This window comes from Vollenhovia emeryi, unplaced genomic scaffold, assembly GCF_000949405.1.
Source record: "Vollenhovia emeryi isolate VEMERY1.0 unplaced genomic scaffold, V.emery_V1.0 DF939164.1, whole genome shotgun sequence".
Taxonomy (NCBI): Eukaryota; Metazoa; Arthropoda; class Insecta; order Hymenoptera; family Formicidae; genus Vollenhovia; species Vollenhovia emeryi.
In genome coordinates this window covers 185,340-201,964 of record NW_011967202.1, presented here as the reverse complement: position 1 = coordinate 201,964, position 16,625 = coordinate 185,340, and the positions used below count along the sequence as shown (strand labels likewise).

At 44.5% G+C, this 16,625-nt stretch overlaps 2 protein-coding genes across 6 annotated transcripts in view; one reads left to right on the top strand and one right to left on the bottom strand.

Moving 5' to 3' along the window:
• The first annotated feature begins 2,249 nt into the window (after positions 1 to 2,249).
• LOC105564464 (transmembrane protein 192) lies at positions 2,250 to 11,381 on the top strand. Of its 5 annotated transcripts, none has more exons than XM_012016848.1 (4): positions 2,250 to 2,402; positions 3,529 to 3,590; positions 9,531 to 9,682; positions 9,775 to 10,132. In XM_012016848.1, the coding sequence occupies exons 1-4, from the start codon at positions 2,265 to 2,267 to the stop codon at positions 10,053 to 10,055; spliced, it is 633 nt and encodes a 210-aa protein (XP_011872238.1). In that variant the 5' UTR covers positions 2,250 to 2,264; the 3' UTR covers positions 10,056 to 10,132. The 5 variants fall into 5 exon arrangements, with proteins under 5 accessions (XP_011872238.1, XP_011872235.1, XP_011872233.1 ...); XM_012016845.1 differs by lacking the exon at positions 2,250 to 2,402 and adding an exon at positions 10,524 to 11,381 and having other exon boundaries at positions 3,532 to 3,590; positions 9,775 to 10,171; XM_012016843.1 differs by lacking the exons at positions 2,250 to 2,402; positions 3,529 to 3,590 and adding exons at positions 7,564 to 7,814; positions 10,524 to 11,381 and having other exon boundaries at positions 9,775 to 10,171.
• Positions 11,350 to 16,625, bottom strand: part of LOC105564465 — a 31,842-nt gene continuing 26,566 nt past the window's right edge. The window contains exon 3 of the mRNA XM_012016849.1: positions 11,350 to 14,866. Within this exon, the coding sequence (XP_011872239.1) occupies positions 14,548 to 14,866 (319 nt within the window). The 3' untranslated portion in view covers positions 11,350 to 14,547. The remainder of the gene's footprint in view (positions 14,867 to 16,625) is intronic.

Sequence of the window (16,625 nt, the reverse complement as noted above, 5' to 3'; positions counted from 1 at the left end):
AATTAATCGTAAATAAGATTTTAAAAGAGCACAAACATTGTTATTTTAAGCAAATCCTTATTTTATTTGCTTATTTAAAAAATGTTATGTTCTTCCTCGTTTCTATTTCTGAATGTTGAAAGTTACAAGTGATGTGATCGAAGATATATCGTACGCGTGTCTTTTACCGGCCACTCGATTTTTTTTGTCGTTGACGATTATAGAGAGATGTAGACGAAAGTCCCCTATTACGAGATAGGCTTCTAATATGAGAGCGGGGTTTCTGTTAAATGTTTCTGTTGATTCCGCCATGAATTTATTGCCCTTAGGGGGAAATCTGTTTAGTGAAAACTTTACTGCTTGCGTAATCGTTGCGAAAAAGATTTGTGATTAAATCTGGGTATTAATAACCCGCCATCTCATGTTAGAAACCTCATAATAGAGGACTTTTCTCTATTTATAAATCTTGAGTGCGGAATGAAAGACACTTAGGCCGGTATTCATAGTCTGTTCTTATATTTAAGATCGTCTTAAGTATACTCTTAATGTGTTTTTAACCAATCACAGAGCCGTATTAGCCTCTTAAGACAATACTTAAGATGATTTTGAAATAAGAATCGACTATGAATACCGGCCTTAGAAACGTATACGAGCGAGTGAATGAGCGGATCATAAATACCTCAGGAGTTGTATTGTGAGACCGCTGGAATCTAAAATAGGCTCGGTGGCTGATGAGTGCGTCACAGGATTGTACGTCGTGTGCACCGTGCTCCTCGGGGTCGGCGTTCTTCTTCCGGTTCGCGGGTTTGCTCGATTATCGCGCTCATCGCTGGAACTGGGATTATTAAACAAAAAAATCCATCTGTTACAGCCGACAGCTCACTTACAATTATTCATTAAATTATTACAAGGGAGAATCAAGAAGGAAAGAAAGTAGGCGTACTGCAGAAATATATTTTTGCAACCTCCGTACTTTTAGGATATAAAATGATGTGTTTTTATAAAAAATAATCTCACTAAATAATTTTAAAACTATTCCTCGATTTCAAGTCGAAACACTTGATTTCAATTAATAAGAATTACTGTATTCTTTGCGGCAATTGCGGCCATTATTGCACACGCTAACGTTCTTGCACATTTTCTCACAATTTAACTTAATATGAGACTTAATGTTTTAAGCCAAATAATCAAAGAAGGGTATCTGTTAAGACTCATCTCTTCGACCCTCTTTCTTGAACTTTTCTTCAATTCTTTCTTTCGCTTTTTGCTACATTAAATCTTATATCAGGCTCATACCTCCCCGCAGAAACCCCCGTTCGACGCTGCGACTTTGTCCCTTCGTTCCTCAGGGCTGAATTATCGCGAGGTCGATCGTCCGTCTCCTCCTTGCGAAACATTCTCAGGAAATTCGCGTACTTCGGCGTGGACACGTGCTTCTTCCAGAACGGTTTCCCCGTCATCGGCATCCTGCCGTTCCTAATCCTGCTCCTGGTAGCTTTCTCATCCGGAGTGAACATTGCCGGCGCATCGATGACGCGCGGTTCAATCCTCTCGGCCGTTCTCGGCCGATCCTGCTGGCCGCCGGTCTCCAGATCGAGTTGGACCGCTATCGCTCGATCTTCCGGATCGTCGAGCTTACCTTTGCCGCCGCGTCCTTGTCCCGCTACGCGTCCGTTTTGATCAGTCACGACGCCTGACTCGGCGGTCGGCAGCAGGACATTTCCCTGACAGCTGGCCGGTTGCGGCTCGATCGATCGTCTATCGCTGTTATTTATCGCGACGCCGACGTCGTCGTCGGGCTTGACGAGCCTCGATTCCGCCGGATGGAAAATCTTCGCCGCGCTGCTGACGATTTTACTGACATCCTGGCACGCTTCCATCGACTCTTTGGAGCTCCGCCGCTTCATCGCTCCGTTGTCGTTTCGGGCCAACGCAGTTCCGGTGCAGTTCTGTAAAGCCTGGGCAATGTTGGAGCCAGCGGATGTTACCGAGACCGGAAGTTATTGCGCGCGACCGGATGAGCAATTTCGCACTTTTCTCTTTTAATCCCGTACTCTGGAGCGCAGCGCCAATTGACATTTTATAGCGGAACTTGCGAGGATGAAGACGGAATCTCCAAATAAACAAATAAACGGGTTACGCTGTGCCATAAATTCCCCATCCAGTCGCGAAACAACGCAAATATTGTGACGTGATTCCTAAACATTTATTTTACACCAAAAAAAAAAGCGAATATTTGGTTTCCGCACATCGCACGAGAACGCATATTGTCCGCCGGAATATCGATGCGGCCTGCACAATCGGGAAGCCTGGTGCGTTTTGGAGTTGAAACAGCGGTAGACGCGGCTGGACATTTTACGAGTCGATTGTTCTATTTCATGGCGATCGCTATTTTCGGATTGTTAACACTTTCCTGTCAGCAGGTCGCTACGATTTACTCAATATTTATCTGCGAAATATCTGCGAAATTAGACGTTCCCCGGAATAGTATATACAGCGCTATTTACAAATGTGACAATCAATATGCAATAGTTGCAATAATCCGATGTTGCTAAATCAAATTACCTTCAACTCATAGAAATCATAGAAATACGTGCTGGCTTGTGTTGGCTCGCGGGCTATGTATGGTGCGCTAATGTGTAGTTCGCGTGCAATTCTCGTTGGAAAAACCGACTGATACGGCGCACGACCCTAGTAGTACAATATATTGGCGCAATATATTGGAAAATAATGTAAATATACTATAGTATTCCCAATATCGGTCCAATATCGTGACGCCTTCTCTTATTCAGCCAATATGTCTATTTAGAAATATTGGTTTAATATTGTATCAATATTAGACCAATATTCTTATTACATTGTTAAATATTGGCCAATGCACTTCCAATATAAATCTGATATTATATAATTATTATCGTGCAATATTTACATTTCTTCTATGGTCAATATTGGCTTCACGTTGGACAATATCGGCCAATTTCTCATGTAACCAACATTGGACCAATGTTTAGCCAATGCACTGTGCTACTTGGGGAGTGTGTACGGCGATGGACAGAATGGTTGCGATACTTGTTTTTATTTCCAATGAGTTCTGGAACTCGAGAAATAGATCGGAAACGCTCAAAATGGTTTCGGAATGGCCACCGAGTAAAATATTCCTCGGAGAAGAAGATTGTGAAACGTAACCTTAATCTATAAATCCTAAACTCATTAAGAAAAAAGTGTCGCAACCACTCTGTCCGTCGCTGTACCATGTGCAGTTTACGTATTCCTTCGGAAAACCGATTTCACGATTCGAAGATGTCACATTAGCGGATGACAACAAGTCCGAAATTACAATTTCAGTTAGCTGTTGGTCTCGGTGACGTTAATATTAATTTATAGCTCGTCGGTTGCGACAGAAATCGCGTGAGCTTACGAGACGGAAGGACCTATTTTCTAAGGACTTCCATCCGTCAAAGTTGCGCTTAAGTCTGTTCTGCACGCGGCAGTAACTTAGGATATCTAATTACACAGATTAAATTAACGCACGTTGTTGTTGGGTTGCAGCTTCTTGACCGTCGGACTGCAGAAGCCGGAAGTTTGCGGGAAATGCTGCTTGGTAGTTCTTGGTGAGTCGTTGAACTTCTAAAAAAGTTATTAATTGCGTCGTTCGGCGAATAATCAGCATGGCTTTCGTTGGAAATCCCGCATAACGCATTGGAATATTAAAAATTCAAAGCGTTATACATGTAGAACTTCACATATTACTACTGGTACAACAAGAAGAGAATTGTTTTTTTTAATTTTTCCGAAACTTATGTAATCCTGAGACAACGTGTCATTTTGAAGAATTTTGTGAGAATTGTTTGAAATTTTACTGGTAAAATGTATAGTAAAATTTCAAAATGCCATGTTGTCCCACGGTTTTCAGGGTAAGTTTTCAAAGAAAATTCTCTCCTTGTGGAATATTACATTGACCAAAATGATAACGTTCTGTATTTCATTACCCTGGGCGAATTTTCTTTCTGTCTCGCTGATTGCTGATTTATCGAGCAACCGTCCTTGTTCTTTCTGTCAGCAATGCACGATTCGTGCCCGAATAATGCACAAGTCTGATCGATTCTCTCTCGCGGCTTGACATGTCTCTCGTGTCCCAGAGAAGGATCATTTCTCGCGGAGTACGCTTGACTACCGGCAGGAAATTTATTCCAATTGCACGTCGCCGCGCGCTGCACATCGGAAATCACAATAAGCAAATAAACAACATGATCTACATCGTATAAAAGAAATTTTCACTTTTGATTAGAAATGCGGCTGAACCTGATTGTGAAACGCATTCTGGCATCCCGCGATTATGTTGCGTTCGGCTAGGGGTGCTAATATTCTGGCCCTCAGCAATTCCTTCTCGATTGCTGCATAATTTTCATTTATCTGCCTTATGTAATACCTAAGTAAATCGTTACATCTGACCGCGTTACTGTTGCACGGCGGTCGGCGAAATCCGTTACGAGATTCGGTATAACTGGGCAACGCGTTACTTCTGCGCCAATAAAAATTTACATTTAAATTCATTAAACCGCTGGATAAGAATTTGAAGAGAAAGAATTCAAAAATAATTTGAAGAGACGCTTCTATTTAAGATTATATTGCTCGTTATTATAATAAATATCGTCAATAATTATAATATTGTCATAGTAGTCTAATAAAACGTAGCCCTTATTTTGCTTTCAAAGCAATCTTTCGCATGAAAACAAATAATCCTCGTTTAAGGCCTGTGTCCACGATGCGAGAACTTGGTCCAAGTTCTAGTTTTGAGAAATGTACAGTCAATCAACTTGCAACTTTTATGGAATAGCTGCAAGTTGATTGGCTACACATTTCTCGGAGCTAAAACTTGGACTAATTGTAAGTTCTAGCATCGTCTCTAGAGAGGAATCTCGGGAGAGAAAAAAGTGTACCGCTGATATGTTTCCCGCGGCTGCCAGCGAGTGCCATCGAGAATGGTGAAGCTCACGTTGACTCGCAGACTTTGATTCGACGGGAGGGACAGCGAGGATAGGTGTCTCATTAAATGATTAGCGCGCAGCAGGTCCGGAAGACGTATGTCGTAGCTCTGATTCGGAGTGAGCAATCGGTCCCAGTAGTCGCACAGAAATTCGAGATCGCGCCGTGTCCTCCGATAAAGATAATCCGACGGTTGCGGGTAGACGGAGCGTTTCGGCATTTTTGTATTTCGTGACTGAATAACTGAGAATTTCGAGGGATTCGCTGGCCTAAAAATGTGGTATAGGTTGTTGGGTCTTTTCTACTCGGATCGCTATTTGTTCTCTTGGCTACGTCGATCGTGGGACTCGAGGCGAGGCTCTACTCGTCTTTTCTGCAACGTGAAATTGTTTCTCTGCAATTAATGTTCCGTGTGTCCAACTTTACTTCTACGCTGACTACATTTTCTTCTCTCGAAAGTGTACGTATGCCAAACTTTGCAATTCTTTCGATTGTTACTTGACAAATATGCAAATAGGATTAAAGTCGCTATTACCTTTTTATTGCAGAAAATGCCAAGCACAAAACGTAACGTAATGATTTATTGCAAAATTAGTTTCAGGCGCAGTAATATTGCTTTCGTAAAAATCGCACATCGTATAATATTTAACAGTACTCTTGACGTCCCACATAGCACATACTTGTAATATTGCAGTGATGTTAAATATTGCAATGTAATATTACAGTAATACTACTGATATAATACATTTATATAATACATTCCAACATTACATTAATATTACTGATATATTATATAGAACTATATTACACAGTAATATAACAGTAATATTGATGATGTCAAATGACTTTTTAATTACGTCTCATTACGTTTTAATGCGTCATTAAAATGCCATGAAGACGTCATTTAATGTCATGTTGCTATTTGACACTTTCCAATGTATATCGCATTGAAGTGTGAATAAAATATTATAAGGGTAATTTGTAATATGACGATAATCATCTTTGAGAATGACTACAAAAACGCACTATTAAACAATTATTGAAGAGATTATACAGCCTGTGACCGTCTTTTCCGTAGGGCCGTCATATCCGGCTTTATCCTAATCTAATTCCTTGCAATATTACAGTAATATTAAGTGATATATTACAGTACATTACGTGATACATCACAGTAATATTATTGCGATTATCACAGTAATATTACTAGGATTATCTCGGCAATATTTCATTGGGCGGACATTTTAATATTACTGTGATATATCAGTAATATTACAGTAATATTTCCGATATATTTTATTGTAATATTACTTTGGAAATGTAATATTACGTGCTATGTGGGGTGCTAGGTCTCGAGTCCTTGCTTATTGTCGCTCTTTGGATGGAGCTTATGATTTCTTTCTCGCCCCTTGGCAAGTAGTGGACGAGATAGCTACCAGCGGAATGTACAATGAAACTCATTAGCTCGGGATATCAATAAACACCCGCGGCGATTTTATCGATGCCTTTTTTACGACGTGTCGGATCACAGAAGGTTCGGAACGTGCGATCTAGATTTATGCCGCGACCGCGTGAAACATCATTCGCTGCTTCCTGTGTATATTTTCGCAACAGCGGTCTGATTAACGGTAACACGTGTATACAGAAATGTATATTCACGGTTTAAGCGAACTTTAAAACCGTTGTCCCACCATTGCTACGCGCGAATCTACGTTCATTTTTTAAAAAAACCTTTATCTGTTATGATTTCCCTCGCAGGCGGGAAAAAGTTTGGAAAAAGCAAATGGTATCGACCTGTCAATACGCGGATAGCGAGCTGGCGCTATTTGTCGCCATTTTGACGTCGAAATGTCGTTAAACGTGTCATTTCACCGTCAAAATAACGTTAGCTTGCTATCTGGGTTTTTACGCGCCAATATTGGCCATTTATTGAATGCTAATGCGCTACCTATAATATTGCACCATGATAACGCCAATATTTAAGCTTCGATACGTCTCCTATTTTGCATTTCATTAGGTAATTATTTTTATCTTGTCACACTTTGAGCATATCCTAATTTCTGAAGAAGAAAAACGAGTACGAATTCTCTTGAAATTTTATCGCTTTATACAATTATAAACTTTCGTGTCATTAGAAAAAAAAGTCCTTGAGCTAAAGTTTAGCAAAACTCTCGATGCCGCAGATACAAAAAAATCGTCGCATTTTCATCCTCGTAAAAGCAGAGACTTCAAGTAAACTTCGATAAACTTCGAGCGACAAAACTTGGGATGCAATGGTCTCGCGTTCATCGGAAAAAGTTGCTTTCCAGCCGTTGTGAAAGTCTTGAATCCGATTAGCGTACACTTTTAATTATGGCAGAGCGTACCCCAATCAAATTTACGAATGTTACAACCGTTGCGATGCGGCTTTCTCCGCTGGACGCGGCCAATAAGGTCATCATCATTTTCGCATAATCCCCGCAGCATCATCAAATGTCACACGTTGGCATCGTGCGCGTGATCTCTCGTTTCTCTCACTCCGACATCTCGGCGAGATTCAAGTTGAGCGCCGCTGCTGGGAGGGGGAACCCCCGCCATATTGCGCAAGCGCGCGGGCCGAACTCGGCCCGGCGCCATTCGCGCGGACCAAGTGGAGCGAAGTGAGACGTCGCTTTTTCTATCTCGCGCGCGCGTTCGATTTACGCAGCACGGCCGTGCTCCGTCGTACTCGAGGTGGTGTCGGGATGTGCCGCGCGTCGACGAGACACACGGACCCGCAGCTGTCACCCGCCGCCAGCCAGACAGCGTGGCCGTAGATCCAACCTAACCTAACCTTAACCTCTTGCTGCGGACGCGACTCCCCGCCGCTTCCCGTGAGTACCCCAGAGATCCTTGCCTCGATTCTCGAACCTAACCTCGTCCCGGCCATATGACCGTTTCTGTAAACTCGAGCTTAGGCGCGACGTGACGCGCTCGCGTAGGTGCACGTTATACAAATCCCCTTATTTCTTTCCCCGCCTGTGCTACACGTCCGCGTGCACGCGCTTGCCGACGCCCGTTACTCCCGGGTCCTTTTAGTCGACCGACGCGTACCTCAACCACCATCCTTTTCATTTCTTTCGCATTGGAGTATTTATGTGTACGCGACTGCGGTTGACGTTGCTGCGCGCAGTGCGACTCGCGCCTCTATTTGCGAGGACGTCGTGGAGGTCGCGTCTCGCCCGTCACGTCGACGGCGAGTCCCTTTGGCGTTGCGTTTCTCGTCGCAGTCGCGATAGAACTCGCGGGAGTACTTGCGTTAATTGCTCGTTGGCAGTGTTGTTCGTTTTGTGCCTGTCATTTTTTCTATATAATATACACACGATGTAAGATTACGTGGATCCTATTTTTAGGCTGTTGGCAGAGAACGATCCGTAAACGCTTCAGGGCCTGAGCAGGCAGGTTGTCGTAACCGGTTGTGATTCTGTCGCAAGACTTAAATCGGAAGTCTACGCGCAGAGAATTGTAGACGTGTGTCGTATTCATCGCATCGACTTGCGTCTTGCTACGGAATCGTAAACACGACAGTCTTTCTGCCCAGGAACACTTTTGTTTTACACGAGCATGCAGTGAGGAAGAATTCTCGTTCGTAGATGCTAGTGGATATTGGACTGAGTGATTTTTCGTTTGCATCTTGTCGACACCCCCCTTAAAGCCTGCGTCCACGATGCTAGAACTTGGCCCAAGTTCTAGTTTCAAGAAATGTATTCCATAAAAGCCGCAAGTTGATCGGCTACACGTTTCTCGAAACTAGAAACTGTCCACGATGCTAGAACTTGGACCAAGTTCTAGCATCGTGGACACAAGGCTTTAGCTGAGATCATATTTAAGTTGTAAACATAAGGTAAGGCAGAGAAAAACCTAAGTCGTAAAAGTCTATTGTATACTTAAGTTTTTGTCTGTCTTATCTTATGTCTACTAAGATAGTCTTAAGCGTTTACGGGTTCTTCTCTGCCATCAGCCTCGAACTTCGCGCTGGCCCACTTTAGGGCGTGTTAATGCAAGACGAACGGAAAAATATATTGTAAAGGATCTGAAAGAATCAGCTTGTCCTCTAGGTACAGATGTTGCCTTTTGTATATTTTCTTGTCCCAAACTTATTGAATCTTGTCAGTCTTCAGCTTTGTCGTCAGATTGCAAAGTGAAATTGGAACACTTGTGAAATTGTCAGCGCTAATCTCTTCGATCGTTGTCTCTAACCACCTTGTTTTCCTCAAAACCTAATGTACAATGTGCTCTCCGCGTCTAGAAACATTCCATTTTGTAGCCAGTGAATACGTTGAAGAAATTTGTGCAAGTTAATAAATCATACAAATTTGTTCAGCGTTTTGATTTGCTCATACAAAACAATGTTTCTAGATGCAGAGAGCACATTGTAGATCAGGCTTTAACTTTTGTTTTGCACGAGCATGCAGTGAGGAAGAATTCTCGTTCGCAGATGCTAGTGGATAGTGGACTTGTGTGATTTTCGTTTGCTTCTTATCGACACCCCATAGCCGAGGTCATATTTAAGGGAGCGCACGTTTAAACTCTTACGGCAATTTGTTTAGGAGGCACGATATACTTTATGAGTGTCCTTCGGTCAACCGGTTGAGAGATGGAGGACGAGCAGTACTTTCAGCCGATCTTGAGCTCTCAGGAAGAGGACAATTTTCAGCAGTTGAACACCGTGTCGATCGCGTCGATTCCGCTTCTGCTCGGAGTAGGTATATCCCGCTTGTCGCGTTGTGTCTTTTTCCTATTGGAGTGTTGAAAGGCCGGGCTGGATATATCGGAGCGACTTTTGTACCGTAGGTCTCCTTGGGGATCTGCGGGATCGTGTTTGTGTCCATCTGGTCGGAGGAACAGAGCAAATGCGACACGTACTTTATATACCTGTACCTACACTGCGCCTACTGGCTGATAGTCATGACGGCGGACCACGTTGTCAAGGCGAGACACCACGGCTTGCGCATGAACGGGTACCTAGATTTCTATCAGTCGACGTATCAGCTTATAAGGACGCCCCTCTTCATCGCGTCGCTGTGGAACACATGTTACTTGTTGCTAGCCGTGATTCTGCATCACACGCATAAGGTCGACTACGAGCGGTACTGCAGGAAGTCGGAGTGGTTCACGCCGCTCAACTACATTTTTCTCCTAACTACCTTGGAGCTCGCGATAATCGTGCCAGCTTACATTAATTACATCAGTAAGTATCTTACAGGGGGGGATTGTATCCAAAGAGAACCAGCTAGGTCGATAAGAGGAAGGTTTTGCGTCGGAAAATAATATTAAATGTTAAATTTTCTTTGATTCTTGTGCATTATTGAGACACGTTAAAAAATTTATATAAAAAAAAAGCTTGCGTAAAATATCACGTTATCTAGGAGGGATGTTGAAAATAATTTTGAGATTTTACCATCAAGATTGCCTTCGCATTGTAGGAAAACGTTTCATTTGAGGATTAGTTCGTGAACTTTGACCAATAACTAATACAACAAATGTCTCGAAATCGATCGTTCTTTTATTGCGACTTGCCGATATATTTTTTTCTCACATAGAGAGAGTTATGAGATTCAATCAGTTACGTCCGCCGCCCGATGTCACTCGCGACGAATGGCTGTCGCCCTTCACGCAAGATTCCTATTCCGGAATGGGGGAAATCGGGTATCGCCAGAGGGGGAGGAATTTGGAGGAACTGCTGCAAAAGCAGGCGGACTTGATAAGATATCTGAGAGATCACAATGTAAAGCTAAGCCACAGAATATTGCTGTTGGCGTCTGAGCGTGTGGCGACGGAGACATGAAATAAAACTGTGACTACACATCTCCCTTGCAAAACGACGAAAGGCACTCGTTCTTTGTAATCGTGACGTGTTAACGGAGATTAGGACTTTAATTTTTCTAATGTGATATGTGCTGTGTCTTTTTGCTGAAATTAAATTCGATACATAGATGTACAATAAGTATATCATACGTATAGAAAAATCGTACTATTACTGCTTAAGTTCGTTAAAACTATTTTGTGTTGTATATTTCACAAGTGTATAAATAGTCGGTAAGTTCTTTTCGTTTCGTGTCATCTTTGAGGCGCGGTCTGTTGCGCAAGGTGCGTATTACTTTTGTATCTTCACGTGTACACTTGTCATTTATACCCACAGACGTAAACTTGTAAATAGATTTGAATTAAAAGAACAGCACTGTATAATATTTACCGTATGTATGTACAATGCATTATGCCAAATAATATTCTTGATCGACGATCAAGAATAGTTCTTAAAACATGGTAATATTTGTTAAAGATACAACATCGACGACAAAATCCTGCATGCTTGGGGAAGAAGGTTACACGGTGTTACTGTGACAGAAGTGCAGTACTATACGTTCATTGTCAACTCAATAAAATATATGTATATTTTTTCCAGTAGCAACCATCATTTTACATACATTATTATTTCGCATACATGAGGCTATATAAATAATTAGTCAAGCAGCGGCTTCTCTTAACAAAACTCAACAGCGTGTATCGTCGTATCTCACACGTTACGGTATTACATCAAAAATTTACATATAAATCTCGATTACGTTAACATTAACTCGGCGTGATATAATATTACATCGCACGTTTTTCTCGAGTCTCAAAAAGCAATGCCGTATGGCTCACTGCAGCGGTAGAAAGTAAAACCGATAAAATATACTCGCTACACCGAGCCACGTTGTTGTTTTTTTTGTCCTCCTCGCTCGCGATGCTCGCGCGAAATCAGAATAGCGTCTTCTCTCATTGTCAGAGCAGTTTCGTTACAAACTTGATAAATGTATATATCATATACAGCCGCCTCTATAACATGCAGTCGTACGAATAATAGTATAAGTAAAAACTACATACGGTGATAATTAATAGGGTTTATAGTATACGTATAAACTTTATACGTATGTATCTCTGCAGTTTTCTTAACGTAATAGTAACGTCCGTAGGAATCTCGCAGCAAAAATAATGCAGATTTTCCGTCTCGTTTCCCGCGCTAGTCCGCAGTCTTCCCGAGTATGTTGGAGAAATTATTGCCTCGCAGTATCACTTTCAGTCGCGAAATTTCCTTTAAAGCATCTTACGTTTCTGAGCAGCTAAAATCATTCCTGTCTATTCCTTACGTATTCTAGGGCTCGTCTTCCTCATTCGCACGATGCGCCAGTCGCGGACGCGGCGATCAGGATATCTTTCCCGAGGTACCTTCGTCTGTTCTCAAGAATCTCGGGTTGCTGAAGAAGAAAAACCACATACGTAATTTCTATAAATAGCGCGCGTTTTCTATCTCTTTAAACACACGTCGGGGACTTAGAGTTTCATGAAGATTTACTTGGCTCATGCGCTCCTACGTAATCGTATACTCGAAAAACGCAAAGTGAGCGGTCGTTATCTAAATTGGTGTACGAGAGAACGATTGGCAATTCAGTTCGAATTGACGATTTATCTCGTGACGTCTTGCGAATTAAGCGAGGAAAAGATGTCCTGATTGCCGACTGGCGTAGGCTGGCACAATGTGCAATAATAGACACATCTTTACACTAGAGCTATATTATTTAACACCGGTCTACTTATGTATCTCTCTTTAAGTATGTATATATAAGTCTATAAATGCCTAATAATACCTATGTCATCTGGATGCGGGTCTGGCGCGGTGCGCGTGGAAAATTAGTAAAGTGTCGCCGTGTCGAGAGATTCGCCCCGTGTTTTATACAAGTTCCCTAACGTTAAGAGTGAAATGGCGAAATTAAGTAGCATCGCTTTCTTCGACGCGTCTCTTCCTCGGGTTCCCGATTCCTCTCGTGCTTCGTGAATCACCGAGACCCGATCGCACCGATACTCGTCGTCTCCAACACTTTGTGTCCCTTTTTTCTTACAGTTTTAATTGCAATTTACTTACAAGATGAAAATTAGCGCGCCAATGTTTAATTCACACATCTTATCGTATTTTTCACAAACAATGCTTTAACGTCGATGCCATTAACATTTCTTATAATCCTTTATTGGCCACATTAACTATTGTCATTAAGACGAAATTTGGTTAACCGAATATCGTTCGAGAAAAAAATAAGCGACTCCTGCAGTTCGACATCAGTTTTGAAATTCAGTCCACGCGTTGGGAACTGCGACGCGGAAAGTCGCTGATCGGGATTAATCGGCGACAATCGATCGGTGCGACCGGGCCTCGTCGCGCGTGTGTGGCAATGGAAAGAAATCTATTTACAAAAGAGCCGCGATCCGCCAGACCCGGCCAGATCCGCCCTTCTCGTACACGTATATTTACGGATATTACAAAACTAGCTTACACTTATATGGAACACTCAACTCTACAACACTATATAAAACGTAGAAGCTTGTACACCCCGTTGTGTCTCGAGAGTAGGCTACGTGTGTTCGTGTACGACACCATATCCACTCCAGCACCTGCGTTTCCTCCGCGAAACGACGGCGCGATTGACTCTCGCTCGCCGAGTCCCGTGATTACGGAAATCTTGTTCTCTCTCTCTCTCTCTCTCTCTCTCTCTCTCTCTCTCTCTCTCTCTCTCTCGCGCTCGCTCGCTCGCACCTCTTTTTTCATATTTTTTTCTTTTATTAAGACTTCACTGCAAAATTTGTACTACGCTTAGGCCAGCCGTTGCTGCTGAGCTAGTTCGAACGGGCGGGAGTTCCCTGTTCCACGCGTTGTGAACAATACGCAACCGCGGCTTTCGCGCACGTCCCCACATTAAAAGTGTTCCTCATTATTGTCGTGTCTAGTAGGTTTTTTTTTTTATTCAGACTTTGTTGCAAACAAGGATTAAATAAGGACGATCCCTGTCGCGGGAAGCTGATGCACGGCTCGCGGATGTCGATCCTGCCAATCGGACTTGCTTTAATTCGACCCCGCGAAATCGGATGACGTAGAAAGGCTTCGCTTCGAATTTACATGTGTTAACGTCTCGAATTTTTCAAACGGCACAGATTAATCGCAAATAAAGTCGCGAGAAGTTATATATACTTGCAACCATGTAAAGCAAGCTTTATTAGACTTCCAATTTATTTGAATTTCCATAAACACGCGAGACCGATGATCATTTTTCTTTTTCCAATTGCCAAACACAATATGAAGCTAACTTTCAGAAATTTCATCAGTTTACCTCCAATTGGGTTTCAGTCTTTATTCCAACTAAACCGAAACGGAAATCAGGGAGCGGAATTACGTAACGCGCAAAGGAAAAACGAAAGCAAAGCAAGAGAAGTCCTCTCCGAGTCCGTGTCTCCTTGCCCCTGCAATGAGCACTCGGATGCGCCCGTTACTTCCCCGCAAACGTTCACCCCGTGTGTATCCGCGTGCATTTCGGAGGCCCGTCCGGGGCGCATCCGAGGGTCAAGAGTCGGAACGTCCGGCGATCGGTGACGTTATCCGCGTCTTGTCGGCGAATCGCGACGGACGGCCTCGCGGTCGCGGCGGACGAGGGGGAAACGCGGTGAGACGGTGGTGGTCGGTCGTACGACGGTCGTCGACGCGGTGGTCCCGACCCTCGGCGTCACCCTCGTCCCGGCGTCGCTGACGAAGTCGTAAAATCACGCGTGCGCGCCGCCGATGACCGCCGCGTTCCCGGTCGCCGTCGCCGCCGCCGTCGTCGTCGCCGACAGCTGCTCCTCCGCCTCCATCATCTTCAGCTTGCGCACCACCTGCGCGTGCTCCTCCAGCAGCCTGGCGAACTCGCCCCGCCTGGTCTCGGCCTCCACCTGAATCTGCTTGATCCTCTCCCGCGGCCCGCCGGGGCTGTCCAGCGGCGTCTGCGACGCCGAGTTCTGCGAGCTGCTCTCGCGCGACAGCCCGTCCAGGTCGGAGCCGTCGCTGAGGATCGAGTGGGAGTCCACGTCGTCCACGATGAGGCTGCGGGTTACGAGCGCAATGTAATGACAGTGACTCCGGCGGAGCGGGGCGAATGAATAAAAATGGGGTGAAAGCCTGACGAAAATCAACAAGATGCTGACTACTCTACTCTAAGAAAAACATGATGACGGGACAATTGAGTCATGTGCTTTTTCACGTCAGTGACATCGCGATTTGTCGCGTCGTCGTGTGTCTGGGATCTGGGAACAATCATCGCGCCAATTATTTCTATCTGCGCTTCTGTGCGTTCGCTTTTCTTCCTCCCGCTTTCAACGACGTGGAACGACGCTGATCGTTCCCCGCGTCCAATTTATTTTCGTGTTTATCCATTCCGATTTTTTTCGCCGGGGCTGACGTATCACGGGGGCGGCGCGACGCGGCGGAAACGCGCGCGTAAATCCGTATCGTATCTGCTGTCGACGTCAAAGGAAAATCCGACGCGCCCCGTGTACACGTGTACCTGACGCGCACACGCGCGTACCGCGGTGATAATAATACCGGCCGTTATCGCGCACTGGTTTCATTACAGATGCGGCGATCGGAAGCCGTGTCGCGCCTCCTCTCGCAAAACGCGAGGCGATTTCCGACAATTGTCTCGCAGCGCTGGACCGACGACGAGAGATCAACCTCCGCCCGCGTCTCGCGTCGAGCCGGAAACGATCTCGGCGCGGGAAAAGCCCCATACTCGCGCGTGAATGAATCGTAAGAAATTATGCGTATTATCTCAAGTTTCCACGAGAAAAAGAAATTGTTAAGTTCAACGTGAATAATTGATCGAAATATATGCTTGAATTAACAAGTGTTTTGGGCGTTCGACAGCCATTGGCCGCGGCCTTTCGTTAAACCAAGAAATATTGTTTTAATTCAACTCTTCTCAGTGCACCCGGGAATTTTCGATGAATATGGAACGGGAGGGGGAGGGGAGGGAGGGATCGGCGCGCGGCGAGATCAACGCGACGGGGATGATTTCTTCTGCCTCCCGTTTTCGCGTCCTTTCCCTTCGCGGGGTTCGTACTCGCGAAAACTGCCGCGAGTATCGATCCGAGAGCCGAGTGTGTGTCCCGAGTCTCGTTTACAGGCCCCGGTATCTTGTTGCACCTAGGCATACACACATACACACACACAAACACACTTGGTCGCTTCAACATTACACATATAGCTTGGGTCGCGGTACAATCGAATCTAGAATTATCCCTCTCCAACACGTCTCGCGTTTTAGGGCGTTGTTTACGCTCGGGATTTACGAGCTTCCTTCGCCGGACCGCTGATATCACCGGCGGAAAAAGACGGATGCGTTATCGCGGCGCGCATCGTGAAGCGCAAATAGAAAATACAGCGCCTACGAGATACTCGCCTCGACCTCGCGCTTCGCCGGCAGAAGCCCTCGCGGCTGATTATACCACGAAACTTTGCTCATTTCGCCGATGCTTATTAGCGACGGGATTATCGATGAGTCGAGGATCCGCCGGGGATCGAAGAAACTTTCGAGGGAATCGGGCTCTTTAATTCGAGTAACGAAATGGGGTGTATTAAGGAATTTCACGGGAGCACTTTTTGCCCGGGATTGAGCTGAAAGTTTAATCGCGCGAAATAGAAATGATACGCGAGCGAGAGCCGGGACGTTCATTCTACTTCGAGCGCTAATAATTAAAGTCCCGTTCGTCAGAGTGAACTCGCGGCCCGACGGTCTCGATGTCGAAGACTTAGGGCCTGAGCAGAATGGCTGTCTTGTACTCTTAAAACATAAGACAGTTATTGT